Genomic DNA, 25,428 nt, shown 5'->3' with positions numbered 1-25,428 from the left:
CAAAGTATAAAGCATTTCTACCAAATAAACACTTTTCATACCATCATCAAGAAGCAGAGTATGGAGGTTAAGGGCACAGGCTTTAGAGCTAGCATCTTTCGTTTTATTCCAGTTCTGCCACTTACCACGTGGTCTTAGGCCTGTGATTTAAACCTCTCTGAGATTCAGTTTCCTTACCTGTAAAATGGGATGAGTATCACTTTTCCTGTAGGGCTGCGTGCAGCTTATTGTGAGAATTGTTTAATGAAAACCTCAGAGAAGTACTGTTATTGTAATTTCTAATGCTAATCTTCACACACGCTACCAAACTTATTCTAGTTCTCAGCCAGAACGGCTCACCTTCCAAGTTGGGAAATGGCATTTCCACACGTGGGTCACCCTGAGCTTGAGGGCTTCTCACAAAGTAAGACAGCAAGCCCGCAACCTCAGCCTCTCTTTGGAGGCTGTGGGCAGGTGAGCCCCGACTTGCCTCCGAACATTCAGCTCTGTTCTGATCTCTTCATCCATCAGGCTCTCATTCTGGTTCTGTGACCCACTTCTTGCTTCTTCCTTGCCTGAGAGATCTGCTATACCCTCTTGAGATCTCAGTGGCCTCCATCCTTCAAAGATCAACTCACATCCCACCTGCTCCATCCAGCCCTTCTCCATTGATTTTGCCCATTACTACTCTTCCCCATCTGTTCCTGCACATCGTTAGTGCTTATAATTCATATCATTAAATGTCTTCATAAATTATCTTGTAATATTTCTCTACCTTTTCATGGGTATTAGTCTTCTTTCTTTTTATGGGCAAAGACCTGTCTTCCAACTGCTTTGTAATTGGGCTCTGGAGTCAGATTGTCATCTTGAACACTTTTGGGCTGTGTGATCTTGGAACAATCATTTTACCTCTCTGTGCCTCACTTACTAATTTGTAAAACCTACATAATAATAGTACAAAGCCCACATAATGGCCATGAGTTAATATACAGAAAACACTTAGGCTCCTCTGTCCATTGGATTCTCCAGGCAAGAATACTGGAGTGAGTTGCAGTGCCCTCCTCCAGGGGATCTTCCTGACCCAGGGATCGAACCTGCAACTCTTACATCTCCTGCATTGACAGTAGGTTCTTTACCACTGGTGCCACTTGGGAAGAATTATTATATAAGTACTAGCTATTATTATTGACATCTTTACCATCATCACTATTACTATTAAGGTGCTTGGAACAAGACGGCTAGCTAGGATGGAGCCAGTAAAAACATCACTTCATTGTACTTGAGTGGCATCTCTATTTGCCTAAACTAGGGGCAAACTTTGAGTCAAGGGCCAGATGATAATTATTTCAGTTTTGGGGGTCACAGATCTTTGTTACAACGCCTTATCTCTGATGCTAAGGCATGAAAGCAGCCACAGACAATGCATAAACAAAGCTTAAGTCATGAACACTGAAATCTGAATTTCATAATTTTTACATGTCATGAAATATGACTCTTCTCTTGGTTTTTTCCAACCATTTAAAAACAATTTTATGAACACCAAAAACATTCTTAGCTTGCCATCTGTATAAAAACAGGCAGCAAGCTGAATGCGGCTCTTGGCATCCACACAAGGTCACACAGGGTCCTCCATGGTATCGCAAATTAAGGCCCTTGTTCTACAGGCGGTAAGAATACATTGTAAGGTTTTGAGCAAGCATGCGCCCACACCCACACTCTCATAAAAACAGCTGGGGTGGGCATCACTAGTGTCAATAATACCTCTCTTCCTACCATCAGAGGCCTACATCTCCCAGCTTTCCTGCAGCCAGGCAGGGCCACGTGACTACTTCTGGCCAATGCACTGAAAGGGCAATGACAGTGTATTAGCTTCCAAGGGGAAGCATTCAAGTGGCATGCTCCCTTCCCCTGCAGTGCTTGTAGAGGAGATGCCAGGAGATTCTACAGCCTGGATCACAGAGCTAACCACACGGAGGATGGATCCCTACAGAGTTTCCCAGAATCTCGGGAGGACACGGATGGTCAAAAACTAACTTACAATGAGAGCTGAGGTGCTGAGTTTGCGGGTGGGGAGTGGGATGGTGGTTGTCATCGCGGCATAAACCTAGATAATCCAGTTTAATTCAACAGCTGTCTGCAAATACCCACCAAAGAACAGCACTAAGGATAAGTAAACACAAAAACATCTAGCCAATACCTCGTTTATCCTATGCTTTCTTCTTGATGGCTCATTTAGGAGACCACTGTCCAGACTTCTGGACAACTGAGCAAGAGATCAGAAGTATTCTCTTCCTCAAGTTCTGTCATGAGAAACCCTAAATCATCTCTTCCAGCAGTAAAAGGCAATGACAACAAGTCTTGGAATAGCCAAGAAGAAGAGTTTCTAGCCAGCAGCAAACACTGGCATCCACACAACTGCTCATCATCAAGTGCTCATCATCTGATTTGTTTGACATAATCTCTGCCATCCAGAGGCTTACATTTTAATATAGTGAATCTTTCTTCCTAAGTAATAATGATGATGACAACAACAAAAAAAACAAAACAAACACAAGGAAAATAATGTTTAGTACTGCTGATTTCAAGCCAGATGCAGCTTCCCAAAGTAGAAAAAAAAAAAAAAAAAAAACCTGGGTAAGAGGTAGGAAAAGGCCTATCCTTTTAGGAAATCTGCAGAGTCAGAAGATTTGGTCCTTGCCCTAAGCTCTCCTGATCACTCAAGGGATTTAATGTCTATATGACGAGTCCTCAGTGCCCCGGAGTTACCAAGACCATGGGAAAATGCCACTTCTCCCATCCCACCAAGTAATAAGTAACTCTCATGCTGTTAGCAAGAGGTGTACCTGCTGGGGGATGTTTGTAAATGAATATTTAATATTTTCAAGTGAAGGTTTATTTTCAGGGTCTCCTGCTGGCTAAAGAAGTGCACCAATGGCCCACATCACAAGTGACCCGCTCTATGGGGACTGTGGCTTTTTTTAAACCATTGGTCAAAGAAAGCTGAGAGACCCTCTAATCTGCCCAGCACTGTTACTTAATCCCACTTTCATGACGGCTATGCTGGGGGCAAACGGAAGTCACCTAACAAGCAGGTCACACAGTAGGTCAAAAGGTGATGACAAGGACTTCCCTGGTGGTACAATGGATAAGAATCTGCCTGCCAACACAGGGGACACGGGTTTGATCCCTGGTCTGGGAAGAGCCAACATGCCCATGAGCAACTGAGCCCGCGCTCTAGAGCCCAGAAGCCACAACTATGTGAGCCGGCATGCTGTAATAACTGAAGCCCGTGTGCCCAGAGCCTGTGCTTTGCAACAAGAGAAACCAATGCAATGAGAAGCAACTGCAAGAAGAGCAGCCCCGACTAACTGCAACTAGAGAAAGCCCTGTAGCAACAAAGATCTATCACAACCAAAATATTAATTAATTAAAAAAAAATTTTTAAGGTGGTGACAAGATTCAGACTTCTGAGTTGGCTTTCCAGAATCTCCAGTCACGAAGCAACCCCAATCTTGACTGCAGCTCACCTCCTGGTAAACTTGAGAAGAGCTGGGAAGCTCGGTTCTAGAGGGGGTATGCAGACGCCATGCCCAGGGTCCTCCTCCTCTACAGCAGACCTCACAGAAAGGACTTTAAAAGATAAATACACATCCTGATCATGACACTCCAGAAATTCCAAACTTTACCTTACATCTAATTTAAATCCTTCTTGTTTCAATCCAACCATTTCTTCCTTCCTGGGTCTAAACCAGAGCTGAAGAAGGAACAAGGCTCCATGTGTTAACAGATTTGAAGAGAAGGCACATGCTGGACCAGTGACCTTGTATCAAATAAAATACGGCTGGCCATGCATCACCACGAAAGATGGAGGTGTGCAAAACAGATTCCCTCCCCAGTTACCCGGTAAGAACATAAGTGACTGGGTTCTCTCACGCGGCATTCACATTCCTAAATAAACAGTGTGAAGCCACATGACTGCTTGCTCACCCACTCAAACAGAGAGATGAACTCGAAGTTCCTCTCCACTGGGGACCAAGACCTGGCCACAGAAATGCTTCCCCCAGCTACACATCAAGACCTAGGCTCTGTCTCAACTCTGTTTTTTTTCTCACTGAATGCAATTCTTCCAGCACACGGACTTTTCTGAAGGTCTGTCACAGCCCCTAACAGATGTGAGGACTAGGAATGTGAGGACAGAGAATCAAGACAGATGTCACTTCAGGCTGCCAAGCCCTGTGGAGGCCAAAACAATCTGTACAGGGAGCAGCCCCACCAAACTGGAGACTTTTTTAGTGACTGAATTCCTAAAGCTCTGCAGGAATTAAGAACAGCTTTACATCACACATAATGCAAAAGAAAAAATTAACCACCACGTAGAAGCTAAGGAGGACTGGTGAAGTGGTCTTTAAATCACTTCCTTAGTTTCCAAATTACGTGTGCTGCAGTTCTGCTCGGGCACAGCCCTATCTATTTATGTATGTACCTCCTCTCCCAGGGGGCTTCCCTCGTGGCTCAGATGGTATAAAGAACCTGCCTGCAATACAGGAGACCCTGGGTAGTTTGGGAATATCCCCTGGAGAAGGGAACGGCAACTCACTCCAGTATTCTTGCCTGGAGAATCCCATGGACAGAGGATCCCGGTGGGCTACAGTCCATGGGGTTGCAAAGAGTCAGACACAACTGAGTGACTAACACACACTCCTCTCCCAATCTCCTCCGTGCCACCTTCACCTTGCTCACCAAGTTAGCAGGAGATGGAATCACAGAATCATCTCTCAAGAGAGCCTAAAGCCCCTGGCCCAGAGAGAAGGAGGTTGGACTGCAAGGAGGATTTCTAGCTCACGACCCAGCCACTTGTCATTCACAGACGTGTATCTTGATCAGCTTTGTCCAAAGGCACCCCCTGTGATAACCTCGTAACTCCAATAGGTGCAGTGTTAACGCTGTACAAAGGACAACATCCACTGACCTAACACTGTCTGGCCTTCACACCCCCACTAAGTGCTAATTACTTCAAGAAGTGTCTCTGCCACCCCAGCTGAAGTCAGTTCCAACCCCCTCTGAGTTTCCAGAGCACTCGGTGTTCACTGCTTTAGTACTTCCTGACTTGCTCTGCAGGTTGTGTGTGTGTGCATGTGTTTGTGTTGAGGGGCATCAGGTCTCATTCTACTGGTGAGGCTAGGTCACATGAAATGTCCTTTCATTTTTTCATCCCCAACAGTATCTAGGCACAGCACTGTGAAAACAATAATTACTTGGCCAGCATTTGTAGAATGAAGGGATGGATGAATTATGAATTTACAGACCTTGGACCTTGCTCTCTAGAGAAGTGGGTCTAACCAGATACACTGTGCTGTCGCTGTGACAGGTGCAAAACTGAAATCATGGTCAAGTAAAAAAAGTTTGCATTCTGGCTTTTCACTAACTAGTTGCAAGAATTTAGTCAAAACCCTTTATCGCTCTGTAGCTTAGTTTCCCTAGCTTGAAAATGGAGATGCCAGCCACTTCATGGCATTATAGTGAGGACTGGATGGGATAATGCATTTCCATACACTTTTAAAAGACTAATAAACTAACAACAACATCAACACAAAAGTAAGGCAAAGAGACAGCAAAATAGAAAAAAAAAAAACCAGCCAATATGTGCATGCTCAGTAGCTCTCAGTGATACCCAACTCTTTGAGACCCTGTGATCTGTAGCCTGCCAGGCTCCTCTGTCCATGGGATTCTCCAGGCAAGAATACTGGAGTGGGTTGCCAAGCCCTCCTCCAGGGGATCTTCCTGACCCAAGGACTGAACTGGTGTCTTCTGCGCCTGCTGCAATGCAGGCGGATTCTTTACCCACTGAGCCCCCTAGGGAGCCCATATATTCACTTGTATATACATAAAATACAGAAGAAAGAACAAGTGAATCACTGGGGAGAATTTCTGCAAATCCAAAGCCAGACTCGTATCTGTACATCTCGAAGCAGGTTACTTAACCTCTCTGTTTGTATTTCCTTGCTCTGTGAAGTGGGGGCCTTAATTATAATTCTACATGAGTTAATACATGTAAAGTGCTTCATATGGTGCTTGACACACAGTAAGCGCTCAATACATGTTAGTTTAATCACTAACACATAGCAGGCATTTCAGAAATGTATCTAGAAATGGTTCAAACATTAGAGAGTTAATTCATTCCATCCTCTTCCATAGACACAGAGTATTACCCAAAACAAGGCAGCAAAGGTATCTATCCCCTTGTTTCCACCAAGTCCTGCCACTGGGAGAGAGAGAGTACCCCGACACAAGATTGTACCAAACGGAGCCGCATCTCCAGCCCAAACAGCCACAGCACAACTACAGGGTCTGGCCCCAGGGCCAAAACGGACCGATAAATCTGTACCTAATGAGATGGTGAATCACGGGGTCTGAGAGTCCCTGGGGCAGACACACACACACACACACACACCATTTCCCTATCCTGCTAACATTATACATTATACTTGGCTGAAAAGGACAAGGTTACCCCAATTATAGTTCCTAGCCTAACACTGCACTCTGGTTGAAATGCATCAAGAGATACTGGAGGCAGATTTTTAAAGGCAAACATCTCTGCATGTCCCCAAGGGACCAGCCCGGGCTGGGCAGAGAAACACTCTGCGTTCAAGTGATGTCTCATCTTGAATGACAGCCAAGCACCCCTTGGCCCCGACCCCAGCAGGGGCGCAGGGGAAGCTGAGTGATCTCTGTGACGAGCCAGCGTCCCTGCTCTCCGGGCGGCACCCATGCTCACCTTGGAGGCCTCATGCAAGTCATGGGCCCAGCTCGGCTCTGCTGGGGAATAAGGGGCCAGCTCTGGATGCTGACTGGGCCTGCTAACCCTGCCAACCCAGGAGGAACAGGGAACCTGGCCCCAAGAAAGCCAGGGCAGGAAAGGCACCACGGTACCCCCACCTCCCTTTCTCAAACTCAGAGGGGGCTTTCCTTGCGCACAGGAGCCAATACACGAGCAAGTGAAACCAAATGCTGAGGAGCAGAAGCTACAGGCTGGGTGGTCACTGCTGTGTACCAACTGCCCCAGACCTCACAGTTATGAAGGGTTAAGCCACCAGAAACTAAGTTCCTCCACTTTCTTTCCACAAAGTATCTTTTCACTGAAGGACCCTCTTGCCTAAAGGAGGAGGGCTAGCCTAGAGTGACTCTTCTGGGGTTTAAGCTGGGGTGGTGGTGGTGTTGGGGGAGGGGGTGGTTCTGCAAAGCCAGATGTGGCCAAGAGCCAGACCAGGACTCTCTGCATTAAACAACTCAATAGCCAACTCACCCTCCATTCTAGGGAAGTGACCCAACACCATCCCACCCAGGACCTCCAGCCACAGGGAGCACTCCCAAGCTTCCTCCTCCTCCCACCTCCACAGCCTTCAAGAAGAAGCTCCATCTCCAGCCAGGGAGTCTTCTTCCTCGGAGCTGCACACGCCACCTTGCAGGGAATGGCGAAGTTTTCCGAGCAAAATCTCCAGTTGCTCAACCAGAGAAAAAGCCAAGTCACCCACCCATCTAATTCAAAGGAGAAGAGGGAGAGGTAGGGTTTTATTTTTAAAATGGAAAGCAAAAATATTCTGAGGATTTTGGCGGCTACAGTACAGATACCCACACCCCAAGCAAGAGGAAGAAGGGCTTGCAAAGCCCCAAGGTGTGTCCATGGTGGGCAAGGGACACCAGGCACGTTAGAGGGTAGAACCTGCAGCACCCCCCGCCCCCCAACTCTCTTCTCAGAGAGAAGCCTCTAAGAGGTCAGAGACTGCTCACCAGGGGTGAGAGTGCCCAAGGAGCAGGGGGATAAGGGCCCCCTGGGATGCTCTCGGGTAAAGAAAGTCTGCACCACCAGCTTAATGCGGACATACGGGATCCTGTGAAAGGTTTCTTTCTTTATCCAGTTCCCTCAGCGTTCGCCAGCCCTCGGCCCCCTCAAAGTTGGAGCCTCTTTTTCAGCTGTAGTTTGATTCTCTCCACAGCCCCTCAACTTCCACCAAACGCCTCCCCCAGGAAGAGGCTGGCAGAAAATACTGCAGCGGTGCAGAAGCTGGGGGGTGAGCCAGAGAGGGCAACCCAACTTTGCAGAGTGTGTGGACCCCACCTTCACCCCTCGATACCCGGCTCGGAAGAGGGGGCCTATCTGAAGGAGACCTCTCCTGAGGACATGGAGGTGCTGGGGGGGAGCAGGGGATGGGGGGGCAGGAAACACTGGGGTGAAGAAAGACAGCGACAGGGGGAGCTGCCTGTTCCCTGCTCTACTCACCAGGACAGCTTGAATCCTTTCATTAGTACAAGTCACGATAATCCACTGACCGTGTCCTTAGCATCCCGGGCACAGCTCCGAAGGTCCCAGAACATATTTGAAAAGATGACGAAGTCCCAAAAAGAACAGAATCCCATGAAATGTGACTTGAACCCAGAAAGAGAAAGGCAAGAGAGAGAGACAGACACAGAGAGAGAGAGGCAGCGCCAGCCAGAAGAAGTATTCCACTGTTTTCTCTCCCTCCCTGTTCCCAGCTGATAGCTGGGCGAAGAGGCAAAGGACAGCTTCTGCAAACCCAGCCCGGGGCTGGAGCTGCCTGCCCGCCTGCCCGAGTGGCCGCTGCCACTGCCAGTTTCTGATGAGGATGGGCACGGCTGGCAAGGCTGCAAAACAAGCCCTGGAGTTGCTGTCAACAGGCAGGCTGGCCGGCTACCCTCCCACCCTCTCCTCACACCGGCTCGGAGCAGCCTAGGGAAAGGACCCCCAAGCAGAGCCCCGGGAGGAGAGCAAAAACAAGTAGAACCTGCACCTCTCTTCCCCCAGGCGGCAGCTCCCGCAGCTCCATATAATCTCCTAATCAATGCAGTACCCAAGCAAAGCCCTGCCAGCCACTTCCGCCCATTTAAAGACACAGCACACGTTTTGTCCCAGGATGGCAGGATGGGACAGAAAGTCAGGGAGAGGATGGGGGAGCGATGTGGCTGCCGGAGAAGGAAGAGGACAGGGCAGAAAGGTCTGAGGACAAGTGCTTCCCTGGGCATCCGTCAAAGGGTTAAAATGCCCCACACTGGGAGTGGGAGGGGGGCATGGCCCCCAGGCTCTCAGTAAGCCCCGAATCTGCAGCTGAGCCAACTTAAGAGGCCAGGTGCCTTGGTGTCCTAAGGCAGGTGAGCTGCCTGGGACCACCTTAAATAGAGTCCTCGCCCTTCCCCAGCAAGACGGGGCAGGCACAGGGCTGCGAGGTCCCCAGCAGTTCACAGCACTCAGAACTCTCAGTTCTCTTCCCTGCTGGGGACGTCGCCTCGCCTCTCTGGGCTCAGGATGAGGCAGCTCCTTGTGGTGGCCCAGCAGCGCCCCCAGTCATCTGGGGCCAGGAAACCTTTTAAGGTGGCCACAAAGGCCTGGTGCAGGATTTAAACCTTTTATCATCATACAGGGCCCCATGAAGATCCAGACAAGACCCAGCATCAAGTGAGGAGGGACTGAGATTTTTCAACATCAACTCGAACACTGGACTCCCAGGAAAATGAGACATGGCTCTTCTTACAATCCTCCAAGCTGAGGTCCAGGAGTTCCAGCCCCAGCAACTCCTCTGACCATGCCATTCCTTTTTGTCCTCCCCTAGATTACTGACTATCTGGGTCAGTAATGCGGATGGGTGAGAATGAACAAAGAGGAGATTAATTATGACATAGCAACCGTCAACTGAACCATAATAAGGCTTTACCCTGTAACCTGCCCCAAAGCAATCAGGATATCCATTTGTGCTATAGGCACACACCATCTACACTTGACCCTCTAAGGTGACACTTAAGGAAAACCAGAGTGCAGATAATTACTTGTTCATGATCTGCCTTCCTCCTTTTAGATGATCAGCTCCACGAAGGCAGGGGAAGTATATGGGTTCAGCTTTATCTCTCCAGTTGAGTAGGAATGCTTGCCTAGTAGGGGTCTGATAAGCCAGTGTTTAATTGAAGTGACCTCATTCAAACCTAACTCAAGCACTGTTGTCTCTCTCCAGCGTCCAGATGGTTCTGCAGAAACACTGGTAAAGATATCCTTGGGTGATGGAATTATTCTCCATCCATAGTCCCCATATGGGACACGACACTGAAACACTTAAAAGACTTCTGAAGACATCTGCGGTTATGTTTCTAAAGCTCCTTGAGCTTGTCCCTCGGCCATACTGTCAGCCTAGGTATTATAGGGATGCAGAAGATTCCAGAAGTGCATACAGTTCTCCTTTACAACTGAGATAATTCTCTCAAAGGACTTTCCAGGACCTGTGACCCAGCCCCTAGGCTAATGTCACTTAGAGGACTCCAGGAAGATGCTTTCATTCTGCCCATCAACTGCTCTGATTGCAGGTGATACATAAAACCTGAATCAAAGCTTTCCAAGCATTACATTAGAAACACTATTGTAATGGTCAAATTCTTTAGCTTTTACCCTTTACCTATTATTTTTCAAACTCCCCTTTGCTTCACAATTATTAAGTAAGACTTTACTGAGGGCAAGCATTATCTCACTGAAACCTCACACACATTATGAAGTAGTTAACTCTCATTATTTTCCAGGTAATACAGCTAATGGAGAGGTGCAAGACAAGACCTGGTAAACTAGAGTGTAGTGTCTCGATTTGTCTAATGCCAACCAACAAGCTGCAACCTTGGTATTTGAATGCAGGCATGGCCAACTCCAATATCCAGTCTCTCCATCATAATGTACGCTGATGAAAGAAAAATCTTCTCAATCATCAGACAAGCTGATGATAAGGGCTAACGTGCTCCCAGAACAAAAAGAATCCAGGCCACAGGTAAAAGGAAGACTGAATCAAGCTAGCTTCCTCTTCCTTTAACTGATGAGTTAGCTGGCTTGCATGTCACTGTGTGTATGTGATGTGAGGAGCACCCTGAGATGCCTCATTCAGTATATGTTCCCTCTTTTATCTTCTCATAGAGGACAGTCTGATTTGTACGGTTTGAAAAGTTCCCTGACCGGTAAATTATCAGCACCGACGTAATTCTACATTCATCTGTGTATGATCAGGCAGGTGCGTTAGACTCTCCTGTTTCTGCCTGACTGCAATTTGGCTGGCCACTCCTTGATACCCATATTTCAAGAAGGGCAAGAACTTCCAAAAAAAATTAAACTCAGAGGACTTCTATTTCTGGCAATATGGTAGACTAGATATCCTGATGGTCCTTCCTGCTAACAACTAAAAAATGCTGCATAAAATAAAACACTAACAAAGAAAGAAAAATTCTTTTCAAAAAGCTTGATGAGCTATCAAAACAGGAATATTTAGAGGCACAAATGTAGTGAGTGCAGAAACCCAGAAAATCAAGGGATGCCTTGAGGATACATTTTTAGAACCTGTGAAACTGGTTTTGGTTCTGATGGCCCCACAGAGCACACTGGACAAGGGACAAAGTCAAAAGCCCACTTGTGTGAGGCCATTTCCTTCTCCAGGGGCTCTTCCCGACCCAGGGATCGAAGCTGGGTCTCCTGCATTGCAGGCAGATTCTTTACCACTGAGCCACCAGCAAAGCCCTATGTGATGCCAAAAGCCCGCTAATGTGAGAGAAGACTTGGTAAAGCAGGTCCTGCTAACTAAACTCTCACCACAAGGGTGAACTTGAAAGACACAGTGCTGCTGAGGATATAAAAGGAAAACTGTCTTCAACCTTGACAGTGAGTGAATGAGGAAAGAAAAACAATCTCCCCAATAAGTCATAATTACAAATGGATCCTCACACAGATCGTTGCCTAAGAATTTCCTAAGAAATTCACCAAAAAAAAAAAAAGTCCAGAAAAGGAAGGCTGTAACCACAGTAAGATTTAGAACATATGATCATCAGCATTGACCACAGAAAAGACAAGATTTTTCTGAGAGAAGACTGCACAATATATGTAATTGGACTGTGTAATAACTGGAGTTATTCAGAGTTTATTTTTAAAATTCTATAAATTAATAAGAAAAAAACACAATGAGAAAAATAGACAAATGATTTGAATAAGCACTTTCAGAAGAGGAAATGATCAATAAATATACGAAATGGTGCTCAAGTTTATGAGTACTTAGGAAAATGCAAATTTAAACTTGGGTGAGATACCACCTCATACCTAGATGATTGGTAAAATTTTAAAAATCTAACAGGGACTTTCCTGGTGGTCCAGTGGTTAGGACTTCGCCTTCAAATGCAGAGGGTAAGGATTCGATCCCTGGTCGGGGAGCTAAGATCACACATGCTTCACGACCAAAAAACCAAAACATAGAAACACTATTGAAAGACATTCAATGAAGACTTCAAAAAATGGTCCACATCAGAAAAAAAAATCCTAATAAAATAAAATAAAAAGTCTAAGTCTAACAATATCAAGGTTGGAAAGGAGCTATGCAAGTGTGTATTAGTCTGGTTCCTAAGGAAACTACTTGGTACTATGTGGGCAGGCTGAAGACGTGCCTCCCCTAACGTCTAAAGTCAGGGCTCACATGAGAAACGTCACACAGCACTGAATGTGACAGCATGGTTTGCAGGGACCCCCCAAAACACTGGGGAAAAAATGTCAACAACAGGAAGGAAAATTAACTGCTATTTTCTTGATCTGGGATAGTATACAGCAATACGTGCCTGCATGCTCAGTGGCATCCAACTCTTTGTGACCTCATGGACTGTATGTAGCTCGACAGGCTCCTCTGTCCACGGAATTCTCCCGGCAACAATACTGGAACGGGTAGCCATTCCTTTCTCCAGGAGATCTTCCCAATCAAGGGATCAAATCTGTGTCTCCTGTGTCTCCTGCACTGGCAGCTGGGTTCTTTACCACTGAGCCACCTGGGAAGCCCCAGTATATAACAATAGCATACAGAAAATGTGTACACTACTGTCACAAGTGGATGACTCTCAGAAACAATGTTGAACAGAGGAAGTGAATCAGAGAAGAATACCTACAGTATGATGATATATATATATAACACACATGACAGTGAAAAGTGAAAGTGTTAGTTTTGCCCAAGTAACACTTAGTTTTGTCCAACTCTTTGTGATCCCATGGACTGTAGCCTGCCAGGATCCTCTGTCCATGGCATTCTTCAGGCAAGAATACTCGAGTGGATTGCCATTCCCTTCTCCAGGGGATCTACCTGACCCAGGGTGTCTTCTGCACTGCACCCAGGTCTCCTGCATTGCAGGCAGATTCTCTACCATCTGAACCACCAGGGACACCTGAGATGGATAGATTGAAGCCAGACATTTTATAGCCAAATAGATAGAAAATCTGTATAAAGAGATACTCTGTACCCATAAAACGAAAAGTCACGGGGATGACACAGCCAACATTTAGGGAGGTGGTCACCTCCATAGGGTGGGAAGACAGTGTGGTCAGCAGGATGGGTAAGAGGCACAGCTGTGTTCACCTGGCACCAGCCTTTGCCTATTTTTGTGAACAGACTTGATGAAAGGGCAGGACGGTGGTGGGGGAAGGACTGACAATGACAACCTTTTGTGTTATATGCATTTTCCAAAATCTCAGTTCAAAAATTTGATCTTCCCAGTCTCACAAATATTCACAAGTTGGCTGTGTGGCCCAAGGTTCGGTTCGCAGAAGAAGGTTGGTTTACACGACTCTAAGCTTCTTGCTACAGTGGTTCCTTCCAAATGTTACTGGGTTTGGAATGAAGGCTGGAAAAAACTTCCGTTCTGATTTTAGCTGCCCTGGCTCCCTTCTGGCCCCCAGGAGCCTGAGGTCTCACCCACCCTCATGCTGTTCCTCTGCTAACCCGACAATATCACAACTGGACTTTCTGCCTCATCTGTGAGTCAGGGCCAGAATGGTGAGAGAGGCCTTTCAACCAGAGCACACAGCTGGTGACCAATAACCGGACACCGAAGGCCCCCAGCCAAGGGACGCCTTGCATCTGTGAGCCCGAGAGAGAACTCAGCCCTGTGACTCCCACCTCCCCACCAGCGGCTCTTTCCTCTTTCCGGCAGCAGACGCACATGCCTCCTCACGACCTTGGGAAGTCACTGGGAGTGGAGCGTATGTGGAGCAGAAAATAGATGGACAACGTGGTCCCCGCGGGCCCGCCTTCTCTCGTGCTCCGGGATCTGCGCTGCCCTCGCTCTGCCCCTGCTCCTGAGGAGCGCCGCAGCTGCAGGGCAGAGCCGCATGCCTCCAGGAGCTGGCAAAAACCGGGGCAGACTGTGCTGCAGTCACACGCTGGGGAGACAGAGAGCTCCGCGCTCAGGCAGAGGGCGTCGTCAGGCGCCCAGAGTGTTATATTTAAGGAGCCTTTTGGAGGTCAGGAAGCTAGCGGAGAGGAGCAGTGGGGGGAGGGGGAGCCTCCTGAACACTTGAACAACAAGCCCCCACACCTCGTCCTCCAGCCAGAATTCCACGCTGCGGTCAACAGAGGCTGTGTGAGGGGACGGCAGATGGCCAGAGCTGCGCCCATCAGGTGCTCCCCACCACTTCCCCGTGCCTCCTCCCTTCCTCCCTGCCCTCCCTCCTCCACTCTCCTCTCCCCACCCTCTGCCACTATTAGTCACTGGCTCTGGGGTGACGGTGTGGACTGCAGGCATTGGCCTTGCCCTCTGGTCGGCACCCAGCCTGGAGCTTCCTGAGCCCGCCCCACCCCTCCAGTGCATGGACCTCTGCCCTCAAGCCCCGCGGGCCACTCTAGGGAGGGGCGGCTCAGGCCACGGAGTAGCTGGGGTAGAGAGGCTCGTGGGGAAGGCCAGCCAGGCTCTGATCATTTGAACGATGCTTCCTTCTGCCTCTGCACCCCAGGGATTTGCTTAGGGTGCTGGACAGACAGACTCACCTCCCCCCCCACCCCCAGCCTTCTTCGCTCCTCCTTCACAATCTGCTAATCCAGAAGGTTCCTCCAGGCAACCAATAGGATGGACAAGGTCAAAGTCAAGCTCTGGTAGGCTTCATCCCACCCCCTCTTCATCAGGACCAGAGAGGAGGGAGGGAGATGGGATGGAGGCGGGCGGCCAGGGGTTCCACACAGCGGTGTCTGTCCACGCGAGTTTCAGACGGCCTCCCGTGCGTTAGGTCTGGGGTTCTCACAACAACCCAGTGAGGTGTCACTAAACCACACTGGATGGAAGGAGAAACTGAGGCCCTGGGAGGCCTCGTTCTGATCCTACTCCCAACCCTGAGATAAGGTGGGGGTGGGTGAAGAGAGCAAAAGCTAGGGAGCAAAGCCCTGTGCCCAGAAACCACAAAGGCCTCAAAACCGTCTGCACTCTCCAGCCCAGGCCCTTCTCCCTCTAATCCAGGCCAGGATGGGAGCTGCCTCCCCTGCTCTCCTGGGTACAGAAGCCAGTTAAGCTTTCCCTCCCTGTCTGCTGAAGCAGCTCTTGACATCCCCTCTCCATGATTACTTCCCAGCTTGATCAAAGGAGACAGGACCATCCTGGGTTCTGCTCTGTATGGCAATGAAAACCCCAAAGGGGACTGGACTCCTGCTCTTTATCCTGCCTTCCACTTTTCCTCCAAAGTCCCTCCCTGCTTTCCAAATCTGCCTGCCTGACTCAGTGCTGCTTTACCTGTAGGGCTCCTTCATCAGCGGCTTCCCTAGTGGCTCAGAGGTAAAGAATCCGCCTGCCAATGCAGGACTCACAGGTTCGATCCCTGAGTCGGGAAGATCCTCCTGGTGGAGGAAACAGCAACCTGCTCCATGATTTTTGCCTGGAGAATCCCATGGACAGAGGAGTCTGGTGGGCTTCAGTCCAGGGGGTCACAGAAGAGTAGGACACAATTTAATGACGAAACAACAACTCTTTCATTAGCGGGTCCTGGATCACAACTCCTTCTGCTGCTAGACAGACGGGCGGCCTCTAGGAGGTAAATGCCCTCCTGTCGGGAAAGACATCGCACACCTCGGAGAAATCCCACCCCCTAGGAGAGGGGGAATGTGGCCTCATTTCACTCCTCATTCTAATTACACTCATAACAAAAGGAAACATGTCTGCTGCCAGATGGAAGAAACAAGGCAGATTTCTACTTACCCACCCTGCTCCTTCCTGGTTTATTCTCTGGAGAAATTCGGGGTGACTGATGGTGTGGTGTCAGGGACCCTGGAGGATGCGCATCAACATCCTCAGGTTTTCTCAGGGAGGGAGCCCGAACACCCATACACCCACAGCCAGCTGCTTCCTGCTCTCCTCCCACCAAACGGAGATTTCTCCTTTCTCAACTAAGTGACATATGAGAATTGCCATTAACAAACAGCTGAATCAAGTGTTAACTCATTTTCACAGTGGAAGTCTCCAGGCCAAGGACAAGACAAGAATCTCTTGCTGGCAGAGAAACTGCTTGCTTGTTGAGAAGGACCAGCAGAGAAAAGCTGCATTCTTAACTGTCACGGGCCTGACACCAGTCCTGGAGATACGGTTTTGTGGTTCAGCACAAGGATTATGAAACTAGACTTCAGTTCAAATCCGTATTGAACAAGCTGCGTGACCCTGAGCAAGTCACTTACGCCTTGGCTCTATCTATAAAAAAGCCATGATGTCAACAATCCATGACAATGACACAAGGCGTGACATAATATCCAGTAAGTGCTCAACACTTTTTAACCCTTATTTTGCTTATTCTCAACCAGGGACCGCAGACCACCACTACCCACTGCAAAAGAACCACAGGTTCCATTTCTATGCTTCCTGATCTACTTTTTCTTCTTTGCCAAAGTTTCTCACGTTTCCTATTTTTTTGGAGATGTTTGGATGGTTCTATTTTGTGATGTTTCTGTTAGGTCAGTCAGCTATTTATTTATTTATTCAACAATAGCTGTACTCATTGAGTGGCTCATGTGTTCATAGCCCAGGCAAACCAAGATGATATTTCAATGATCAATCCAATATCATTCTTGAGCTCTAAAAGCTCATAAGCTAATAAGGAACACAAGGCATGGGCATTAAGTAGTTATAATAAATCTAACATAAAGTTTAAAGCAATAAGTCCCATTAGAGAGACACAGCTAATCAGAACGGCAGAGTACTTCTGTTTTTCAAAATGAAGATAGGTTTGTAATCATTACGCCAATTTTTCAATCAACTAATGAGTAACGGTGAATGTTCTCAGCTAAGCCTATATTAAATCTGTGTTAATTATTTCTTGATTAGCATGGCCTTAACTCAAAAGAGTTAGCCAGAAAAAGGATCCAATATTTGTCATCATCCTCTATGGAGACCAGAACTTCCTCTTTGCATGACAGGTGTCTAGAAATAGTGCCTTCAGAACATATTGCTACGATCGCTGCCAATAAATACAGGTTTATTTGGATGGAGCAGGCAGTGTCTAAAAGGATGCATTCTGAAGTTTCACTTCCTACATCAGTATATTTTCTCATCAGCATCTTAAAGTGAAAATTAAATGTTCAAAGATGATTCAGGCTGCTATACCTACAATATTCTCAGATCACGACAGACAGGAGACTGGCATAATCATGAGTGAACCTAAGAGCCCAGGTTGCAGGGCTCCTCAGTAAATGCACCTGTGTCCTCTCGTAACTGTAACTCAGCCCCCAGTTACCTGTGCTGCTTCAGGAGCGCCCAAGTGCTGGCCTGCACCATGATATATCCATGCAGATCCACAGACAAGTGAGAAAAATAAGGGCAATGTGGTTAAGCTCCCCAAAACTAAATATACTGAATCTTTAATTTTTAATAATTCATCCTTTAAAATTTTGTGTTTAGATCCTCACTAAATACTGGGTTGGCAAAAAGTTCATCTGGGTTTTTCCATAAGCTGGTACAAAAAATCCCGAACCAACCTTTTAGCCAACCTATCACAAATGGTGGTAGTGGTAGTTTCTACACTTTAGTTCAGTTTAGTCTTGTTGTTAACCGTTTATGGGTTAAAAAAAAATATGTGGCAATTCTGGGTCAGTCCATCGACACTTTTCAATCTCTCTACAAAACCCACAAGCTCAGACTCTCCTATGAAGAAGGCCTTCTCAGTTCCAAGATCTCACACTGCACTTGAAAGAGAGCCTCCGCCTCGTAACTGCTGATGAAAAATCTGAAAAGCTTCTCCAGTCCAAGGGGGCTGTCCGGGTCACAGAGGTTCCTAATCTAGTCTTTTTTTTTTTTAATTGAGATATAATTGACATATAACATTATGATAATTTCAGAAGTACAACATAATGGTTCCATGTATGTAGGTACTAAAAAAGATCACTACAGTAAGTCCAGTTAACATCCATCTACACGCACATAGCTACAACTGTTCTTCTTATAAGGACCTAGTCCAGTCCTGGCTGTTTGAACAATGCCTTGGAGCTAAGACTGTGCCTCCCAAATATACATGTGTACAGCTATGACCACTCCCCTGGGCACTCATACAAATTCCCAATTGTTCCTGAATACCTTCACCTTTATGTCCCATGGGCACCTCAGAGCCAGACCAACAAATGAAATTCCACATCACTACATCTCCTCCTGACCATGATCTCCTGAGCCTATCCCAATAGATGGCACCACCCAGTCAGAGACCTGGAATTCATCCTACATGCTTCCTGTCCTGCCTCCCATTTAATTAGGCATAAAGTCACATCAGTTCTGGGGCTTCCCAGGTGGTGCTAGTGGTAAATAATCTGCCTGCCAAGGCAGGAGACGTAAGAGATGCAAGTTCGATACCTGGGTTGGGAAGATCCCCTGGAGGAGGGCATGGCAACCTACTCCAGTATTCTCCTCTGGAAAATCCCATGGACAGAGAAGCCTGACAGGTTATAGTCCATGGGGTCGCAAAGAACTGGACCCGACTAAAGCAACTTAGCACATGAATCGGGGAAGACAGACGTGGAAAACATAAAAGTGTCAGAGATGGCACAAAATGAGGAAAATTCTAATGATCTGTCTACCCTGCAGTCAAAGAATACTTTTTCAAAAGCAGACCTGAGGCTATCTTAAATAAAGTCCTTCAACTGCTCCCAGTATTTAAGCAGGGCTAAGGCTGTCCTGGAGAAGGCGATGGCACCCCACTCCAGTACTCTTGCTTGGAAAATCCAATGGACGGAGGAGCCTGGAAGGCTGCAGTCCATGGGGTCTCGAAGAGTGGGACACGACTGAGTGACTTCACTTTCACTTTTCACTTTCATGCACTGGAGAAGGAAATGGCAGCCCACTCCAGTGTTCTTGCCTGGAGAATCCCAGAGATGGGGGAGCCTGGTGGGCTGCCGTCTATGGGGTCGCACAGAGTCGGACACGACTGAAGCGACTTAGCAGCAGCAGCAGTAAGGCTGTCCTGATGGGTCAACTCCTGCTTCCTTCTCCAGTTTCATGATCTGCCTCCCATCTCCCACACGCATCCTATGCGCCGATCAGGCACAACTGCTTGTGGTGGCCTGGGCTTTGCCACATGCTTCTGCCTCACAACTGGTCAGTGAACATCTCCGACGTGCAGGCATTTTACCGAAGGTATTTAATCCTCACAACAATCCTGTAGGGGGGATGATATCACCCTCATTTACAAAGGAAGAAACTGAGACTAGGAAAAGTCAAGATAACTCGCTCAAGTTCACTGAGCCAGAAAACATGGACTGCCAGCATTTGAACTCAGACCTGTCCAGCTCCAAATTATAACCAGACCATCTCTCTCCCCTTGTCCATGCAATAAACTCCCACCCATGCCTCAGATCAAATGTCACTTCTTATAGAAAGCCCTGATGCCGGCACAGGCAACATCCAATAGTTCTTTTGTGCTTTCCTGGTGACTTGAGCTTCTGTTACAACCCTTATCACCTTTGTGCCATCAGAATCTGTCTATTCATCTGTCCGCCCCAAGAACCCATGAGGAACTAAGTGCTCACAGTGATCCTGTGTTACTCATCAAAAACTTCCACATATTGAATCTCTGCAGGCGTATAATCGGCATTTAATAAACATTTGTTGAGTGAATGGATTAATGAATGCTTATCAACCCGTTTTCTCAAGGCTGAAATGGAAACTCTCAGGACACAATTTATCATCTACTTATGTTAACAGTCATGTTGGGACATCTGATGACCCCAGTCTGAAACTGCAACCTTAGAAAAAGAGTAGCACCATCTCAATGCAATAATGCAGACTCCCAGAGATGAAGTCACACCTCTAAAAGCCCGTCTCCAGGAACTGAATATAGTCTAAATAGGCAGGGCTCTCATCAAGTGACCACACCCTCCACCAAAAGTTATTTCAGTGGGGAGTAATTGAACAAAGGAGCCTGGTGGGCTATAGACCATGGGATTGCAAAGGGTCAGACACGACTAAGCAGCCTGACAACAACAATAAATTAAACCCAATATATTGGGAGCTGATGGGATTCAGGGAACAGGATATCAGATATTACAGAGGAAAGGTAAGGGAGATGCATTTACATGTATTTAGACATTTTAAGGTCTTCCCAGGTGGCTCAGAGGGTAAAGAACCTGCCTGCCAATCGAGGAGACACAAGAGACTTGGGTTTGATCCCTAGGTAGGGAAGATCCCTGGAGAAGGAAATGGCTATGCACTACAGTATTCTCGCCTGGGAAATCCATGGACAAAGGAGCCTGGGGGGCTACACTCCATGGGGTTGCCAAAGAGTCGGACACAACTTAGTGACTAAACAATAACAAGACATTTAAAAATGACATCCACATCATATTAAATCAGTTACCACTGAGTCACATTATGAAATTTTACTCCATGGTTCCTGCATGTGCACAGCTTCCTCCAGTGTCAGCGTGCCAACCACAATGTACAGGTTTTCTTTGTAGCTGGGTTGTAAAATGCAAGCAGACTCTCTATGGGAGTTAAAAGAGATTTAAACTTTCCTGAGTTATGAGCCCTCTGAGATCTGATGAGAGCTGTGGATATTCTTTCCAGAAAAATACAGAGATAGGAAATTCTGTCTACAAATGATTGAAGCTCCTGGACCCTCTCCTAAAGTGCATCCAAGGACCTTAATGGTTCATGGACCCAGACTGAAAACACTTGAACTACACTCTCCCCAAAAGATTTGGGCTAGAAAAGGTTAAAGAAAAAGAACGCTAGGGTTAAGTGTTGTCTGTTTCCTTGACCAATCAGATTCCCTCTTGTGGTCAAGGTCCTGAACACAAATGTTAGCCTCAGAAACTGTTCAGCTCCAAGGTCTGTTTTGTTGTTGTTTTTTTTTTTTTTTTTTGCCTGATTAGATAATCCACAATCTAGACAAAGGAAGGGCAAGAACCCAAGAAAAATGAAGCCCATTCCGTTTCTACCTCCATAGGCAAATGCGAACACAAATCTCCAAACTAACTGTGTAATAACTCCCCCACCCCTGCAAACCACACCTTTCCCAGAGCACTCACCACCACAGCCCCTTGACAGCTGGCTGATTGATCCCAAACCACTTACAACTGTAAGAGCGAGTTGACTAGCAGGTTTGTAAAAGGTAAGCCTGGCGAGAAATGACACTTGACATCACAGAGAGCACCATTACAGCCAGACAGCAAACTGCTCGGAGCACACTGTTTTGGATCCAAACACAGTTGCAGATGCCTGCTCCCACAGCTGCCACAGCACACAGCCAAGGGGATACAGCACCTTGCACCATGCATGCTCAATATGGGTGCTCAAATGTTTGTGGAAGGAAGGAAAGAGACAGGAAGGATGGGGGCACTGAGGGGGGCAATGTGGTCCGAGAATCCAGGGAGGCCTGTTCCCATTCAGTTTTGCTCTCCCTAGCTCCTGTCTGCAAGAAAAAGGAAGTATTTGACAGAATCTAAGCTCATTAAAACAACACATGCATGTCATTTGCACCATTATGCAGATGAGGAGATGAAAGCCCAGAGAGGTTAAGTAACTTGGATCAGAGCACACAGCACGTGGAAGTGGGAGGAAGGGGCTGAGAACTGAGCTCTGTGGGTCCCAGAGACGCGTCCTAACCGCTTTAACACATTACCACCCAGAGCACTGTTGTTGGCTGGAGCTCCTACCTCCCTCTCTCTGCCACACGCACATGGGGTACCCAACCTGCTCCAGAAGTCTGAACCTCGTCCAATCGTCCATCTCTGAGAGAAAGGAGACCCTGCCATCGGCCAAAGAGGAAGCTCCCCAAACCAACCCCTGAGATGTTCTGGAAGGACCACAGGGGCTTACACACTCAGCCTCCTTAGCGCCCCCATCCACGCTTAATGGCTCAAGCTGCTTGTTTGGAAAAAAACACACAGAAAAACAAACTGCAAATTGCAAGCAGGAGTCAGGAGAGACTCCAATCTCAGGGACGCCCTCTAGCGTGCCTACAGGGTCCCCACGACACAGCACGTGGCACGATTTCCTAGATGCCCAGACCCGCACTTCCATTGGGGCATCAGACGAATGGTGGGAGGGGCAGCCGCCACCTCCACCACTCAGAGCCAAACCCCTCGCCAATCCCAAGGCCAACATTTGCTGCAGGATGACAGGCAGTCTCTGCTCTCAAGACTGTCCAGCCCACGTCGACCCCACCCGGTCCTTATACAGCAGGCAGAGGGAAAAGAGGAGCAAAGAAAGGTGAAAAGAGAGTGTTGAGGTGGCACAGATGGGTTAAGACAGCACTGCAGTGCGGGGAGCAGGCAAGGAGAATAAGGGAGAAGGGTGAGAGAAAAGACACAGGATAAAGGTCAAGGAAAACCGAGGCAAAGCTAACAAGAAAGACATGCACACACTCGGGTCAGCCCAATCACAGTCACAGGTCACCGCCCCCACCCGCCAGGCTTCCAGGGGCACAGAGGTGAGGCGAGTGCACTGGAGGGCCTGGCCTTCCTCCCCTCCGCAGGTCCTCACTCTTGCACCATTTCCCTCCACTCTGACACGGTCCCTGGGTACTCTCCCGGAGGGATGGGCTGAGGGACAGGAGGGGAGAGAGAAGTGAACCGAAGGTAGAACTCGCCAAGCGAAGCCACTTACGCACAGTGCGGCCGGCAGCATTTCCATCCTACCTTTGCTGTCGCCATATCAGCCGGCTCCATGATCGCGGCTTGGCCTAAGGGGCAGCGGCGCCGTCCAGAGAGAAAAGGCAGAGTCACAAAGGTCCACCCGGAAAGAACAGACAGCCCCTTTGAAGGTCAGGGGAAATGAGAGACCTGTTTTCAAGCTTTGGCCCCGGGACCTCCTTGGCTGGGGGCGGAGAGCAGAGCCTTGGGGTCCCCCCCGCATGTCGGGGGCCTGCCCATGTTCCCACAGATGCCCACTTTGGGCTGAGTCAGGGGGCCCTTCTTCCCAGAAGTTAAGTGCAGGTCTCGCCAGGGCTCCCCCTACTGGGGGAGAGCTCACAGAGATGAAGGCCCTGCCCTCCCATCACCAGGCCAATTGGTACCCACAGGTCAGGGCGAGGGGAGCTCGTGGGAAGAGGCCAGCTGGCGGGTGCTGAGCAAGTGCTGGGGGTAGCAGGAGGGGAGAAGGCTGGGGGGCGGTGGGGTGCGGGTGTGAGAACCTCAAGAAGAAGGGGCAGGCCCTCAGATGGAAGCAGAAGGTGCTGTGCAAGGAGGTGCCAGAGCCACAAAGCCAGAGCCCGGCAGGCAAGGCTGAGAATGCAGAGGGAGAGGAATACGCCCGGTGAAGCCACTCACCTTGCAATAACATTCAGACTGACTGAGGCCTACACAGGAGCCGGGGCGGGCGGCTCGCACCCCCCCACTCCACTCCCAGAGACTCACAGCCTGTCTAAAGGTACATGAGAGCAGCCGGCAGCCGGCTGGATCTGCAGAGGCCCCTGGCTCTCTCTGGAGCAGCCTGATTGGAGGAGCAGGATGACTTCATCCGGCCCCATTCATCACTCTAGGTTTCCTGCCCAGCAGGGACAGGCCGCTCTGCTCGCAGTGACTACCGCTTCCTCTCTGGCCCATTTCACCCAGGCAACCTGGGATAGGCTGTGGCAGTCAGGGCAGCCGCGGGGAGAGGGATCAGAGCGCCCTGGGCCCTAGGGGGAAGGGGGCATGGGCTGCTCGCATTTGTGGGGAAATGCAGAGTCTCTACTTAAAAGCACAGCACACGTATCCTTTCCTTGGAGTCTGCCAGGTGTCAGCAGCAGCAAGAATGCAAAAGAGCAGCTCAGCTCCTCGGAACCAGCAAGGAAACAAGCTTGTGCGCTCTGGTGAACCACCAGTCTTCCTGCTGGAGTTCAACCTAACACATTGGCATCTTTAGATCTTTCTCCCAATCAGAGAGAACCACCTATGGATGAGCAGGTCAATATCCCAGGGCATCCCTAAGTACCTCCTTCCATCATTCTACAGCAGCGCTTCTAATGTGCTAACCTAGGCTTGCTGTTAGGGACACGGATTCCTTAAAGTCTGTAATTTCAGAACCGCAAAAAGTTATAGGTAGATGAGACTTTAAAGTTTCAGCTTCTTTTAACAGAGAAGAAAACCAAGGCCCCGCAAAAAAGCAAAAGGATCCAAGAAAGGTCTCCCAGCACTTGTTCCCCAATTCCACACAGATTTTCCCTCAGGGGTGGTGAGATCCTGACAGAATTGATGCCCTCGTTCCCCAACTTTTGCAATCCAGCCCCCAGAGCACAGAAAACCCAGCAAAGCAAGAGTTAAAGGGAGAGATTAAAATACAGCAAATAGAAGAAGAAGGCAGTGACCCAAGGTCTCAATCCTTACCACCTGCACCTGCCCTCATTCTTTCTAGCTTTCTAGCTTTCATTCATTCTACCACCTGCTTCTGTTTGTTCAAGCCTGACTTCACAAGGAATCCAAGCAGTCAGGTAACCAGCACATCAAGGAAAGAGTGTTTCCAAGGAAACATCATCAAAAATGATCAAGGAAAGATCATTTCCAAAAGAATGATTACATCAACAATTCCCCTAGTTTATTTTACCAGCATCTGTGGGTCTGGCAGGAATAATAACAGTAGCAATTCCCACTGGTACAGTGCTCCATAATTTACATGTTTGCAAATCCATTACCTCATCTGACACTTTCAGGCATCCAGTGAGGCAATATTGTTTTCCCCATTTCACAGATAATGAAACTGAGATTCAGAGACTTTAGGTGACTTGCCCAAGGTCACACAGACAGCACAGCAGAGACTCAAACCCATGTTCACTGACTTCAAATCCCCTTCCACTAAACATTATTCTATCAAATTTCTCACCCCTCAGTCCCCAACTCCTGCTTCCCAGGACTACAGACTCACATAAAACCTCAGTTAATTTGCAACTTCCCTTTGCGACTCCACCTTTCTGTTGAAGATGGCAAATTAGAAAATACGCTATCAAACGTTAGGAGAAAAAAAAATCCTGGATCCATCTAGAGGGTACTATATAAATTTAGCAAATCTCCTGTGTCCGATGGAAACTGCTTTTAAAAAGAATCATCAATGGGCTTCCCTGGTGGTGCAGTGGCTAAGAATCCACCTGCCAATACAGGGGACAAGGGTTCTATCCCTGGTCCGGGAAGATTCCACATGGCTCGGGCTACTAAGCCCGTGCTCCAGAGCCCTCGAGCT

General features: G+C 48.2%; 1 protein-coding gene across 6 annotated transcripts in view; it reads right to left on the bottom strand.

The window, feature by feature from the left end:
- Window positions 1–25,428, bottom strand: part of GRAMD1B (GRAM domain containing 1B) — a 187,178-nt gene that overhangs the window by 92,576 nt on the left and 69,174 nt on the right. Inside the window, exon 1 of one of the 6 annotated variants that reach the window (XM_055548434.1) lies at window positions 8,258–8,959. The exons of the other annotated variants lie outside the window; for them this stretch is intronic. Coding sequence (XP_055404409.1) covers window positions 8,258–8,280 — 23 coding nt within the window. The 5' untranslated portion in view covers window positions 8,281–8,959. Of the gene's footprint in view, window positions 1–8,257; window positions 8,960–25,428 lie in introns of those variants that run through there. 6 annotated transcript variants of the gene reach the window in all.

This window comes from Bubalus kerabau, chromosome 15 (assembly GCF_029407905.1).
Source record: "Bubalus kerabau isolate K-KA32 ecotype Philippines breed swamp buffalo chromosome 15, PCC_UOA_SB_1v2, whole genome shotgun sequence".
Classification (NCBI taxonomy): Eukaryota; Metazoa; Chordata; class Mammalia; order Artiodactyla; family Bovidae; genus Bubalus; species Bubalus kerabau.
This window is presented reverse-complemented; position numbering and strand designations above follow the sequence as displayed.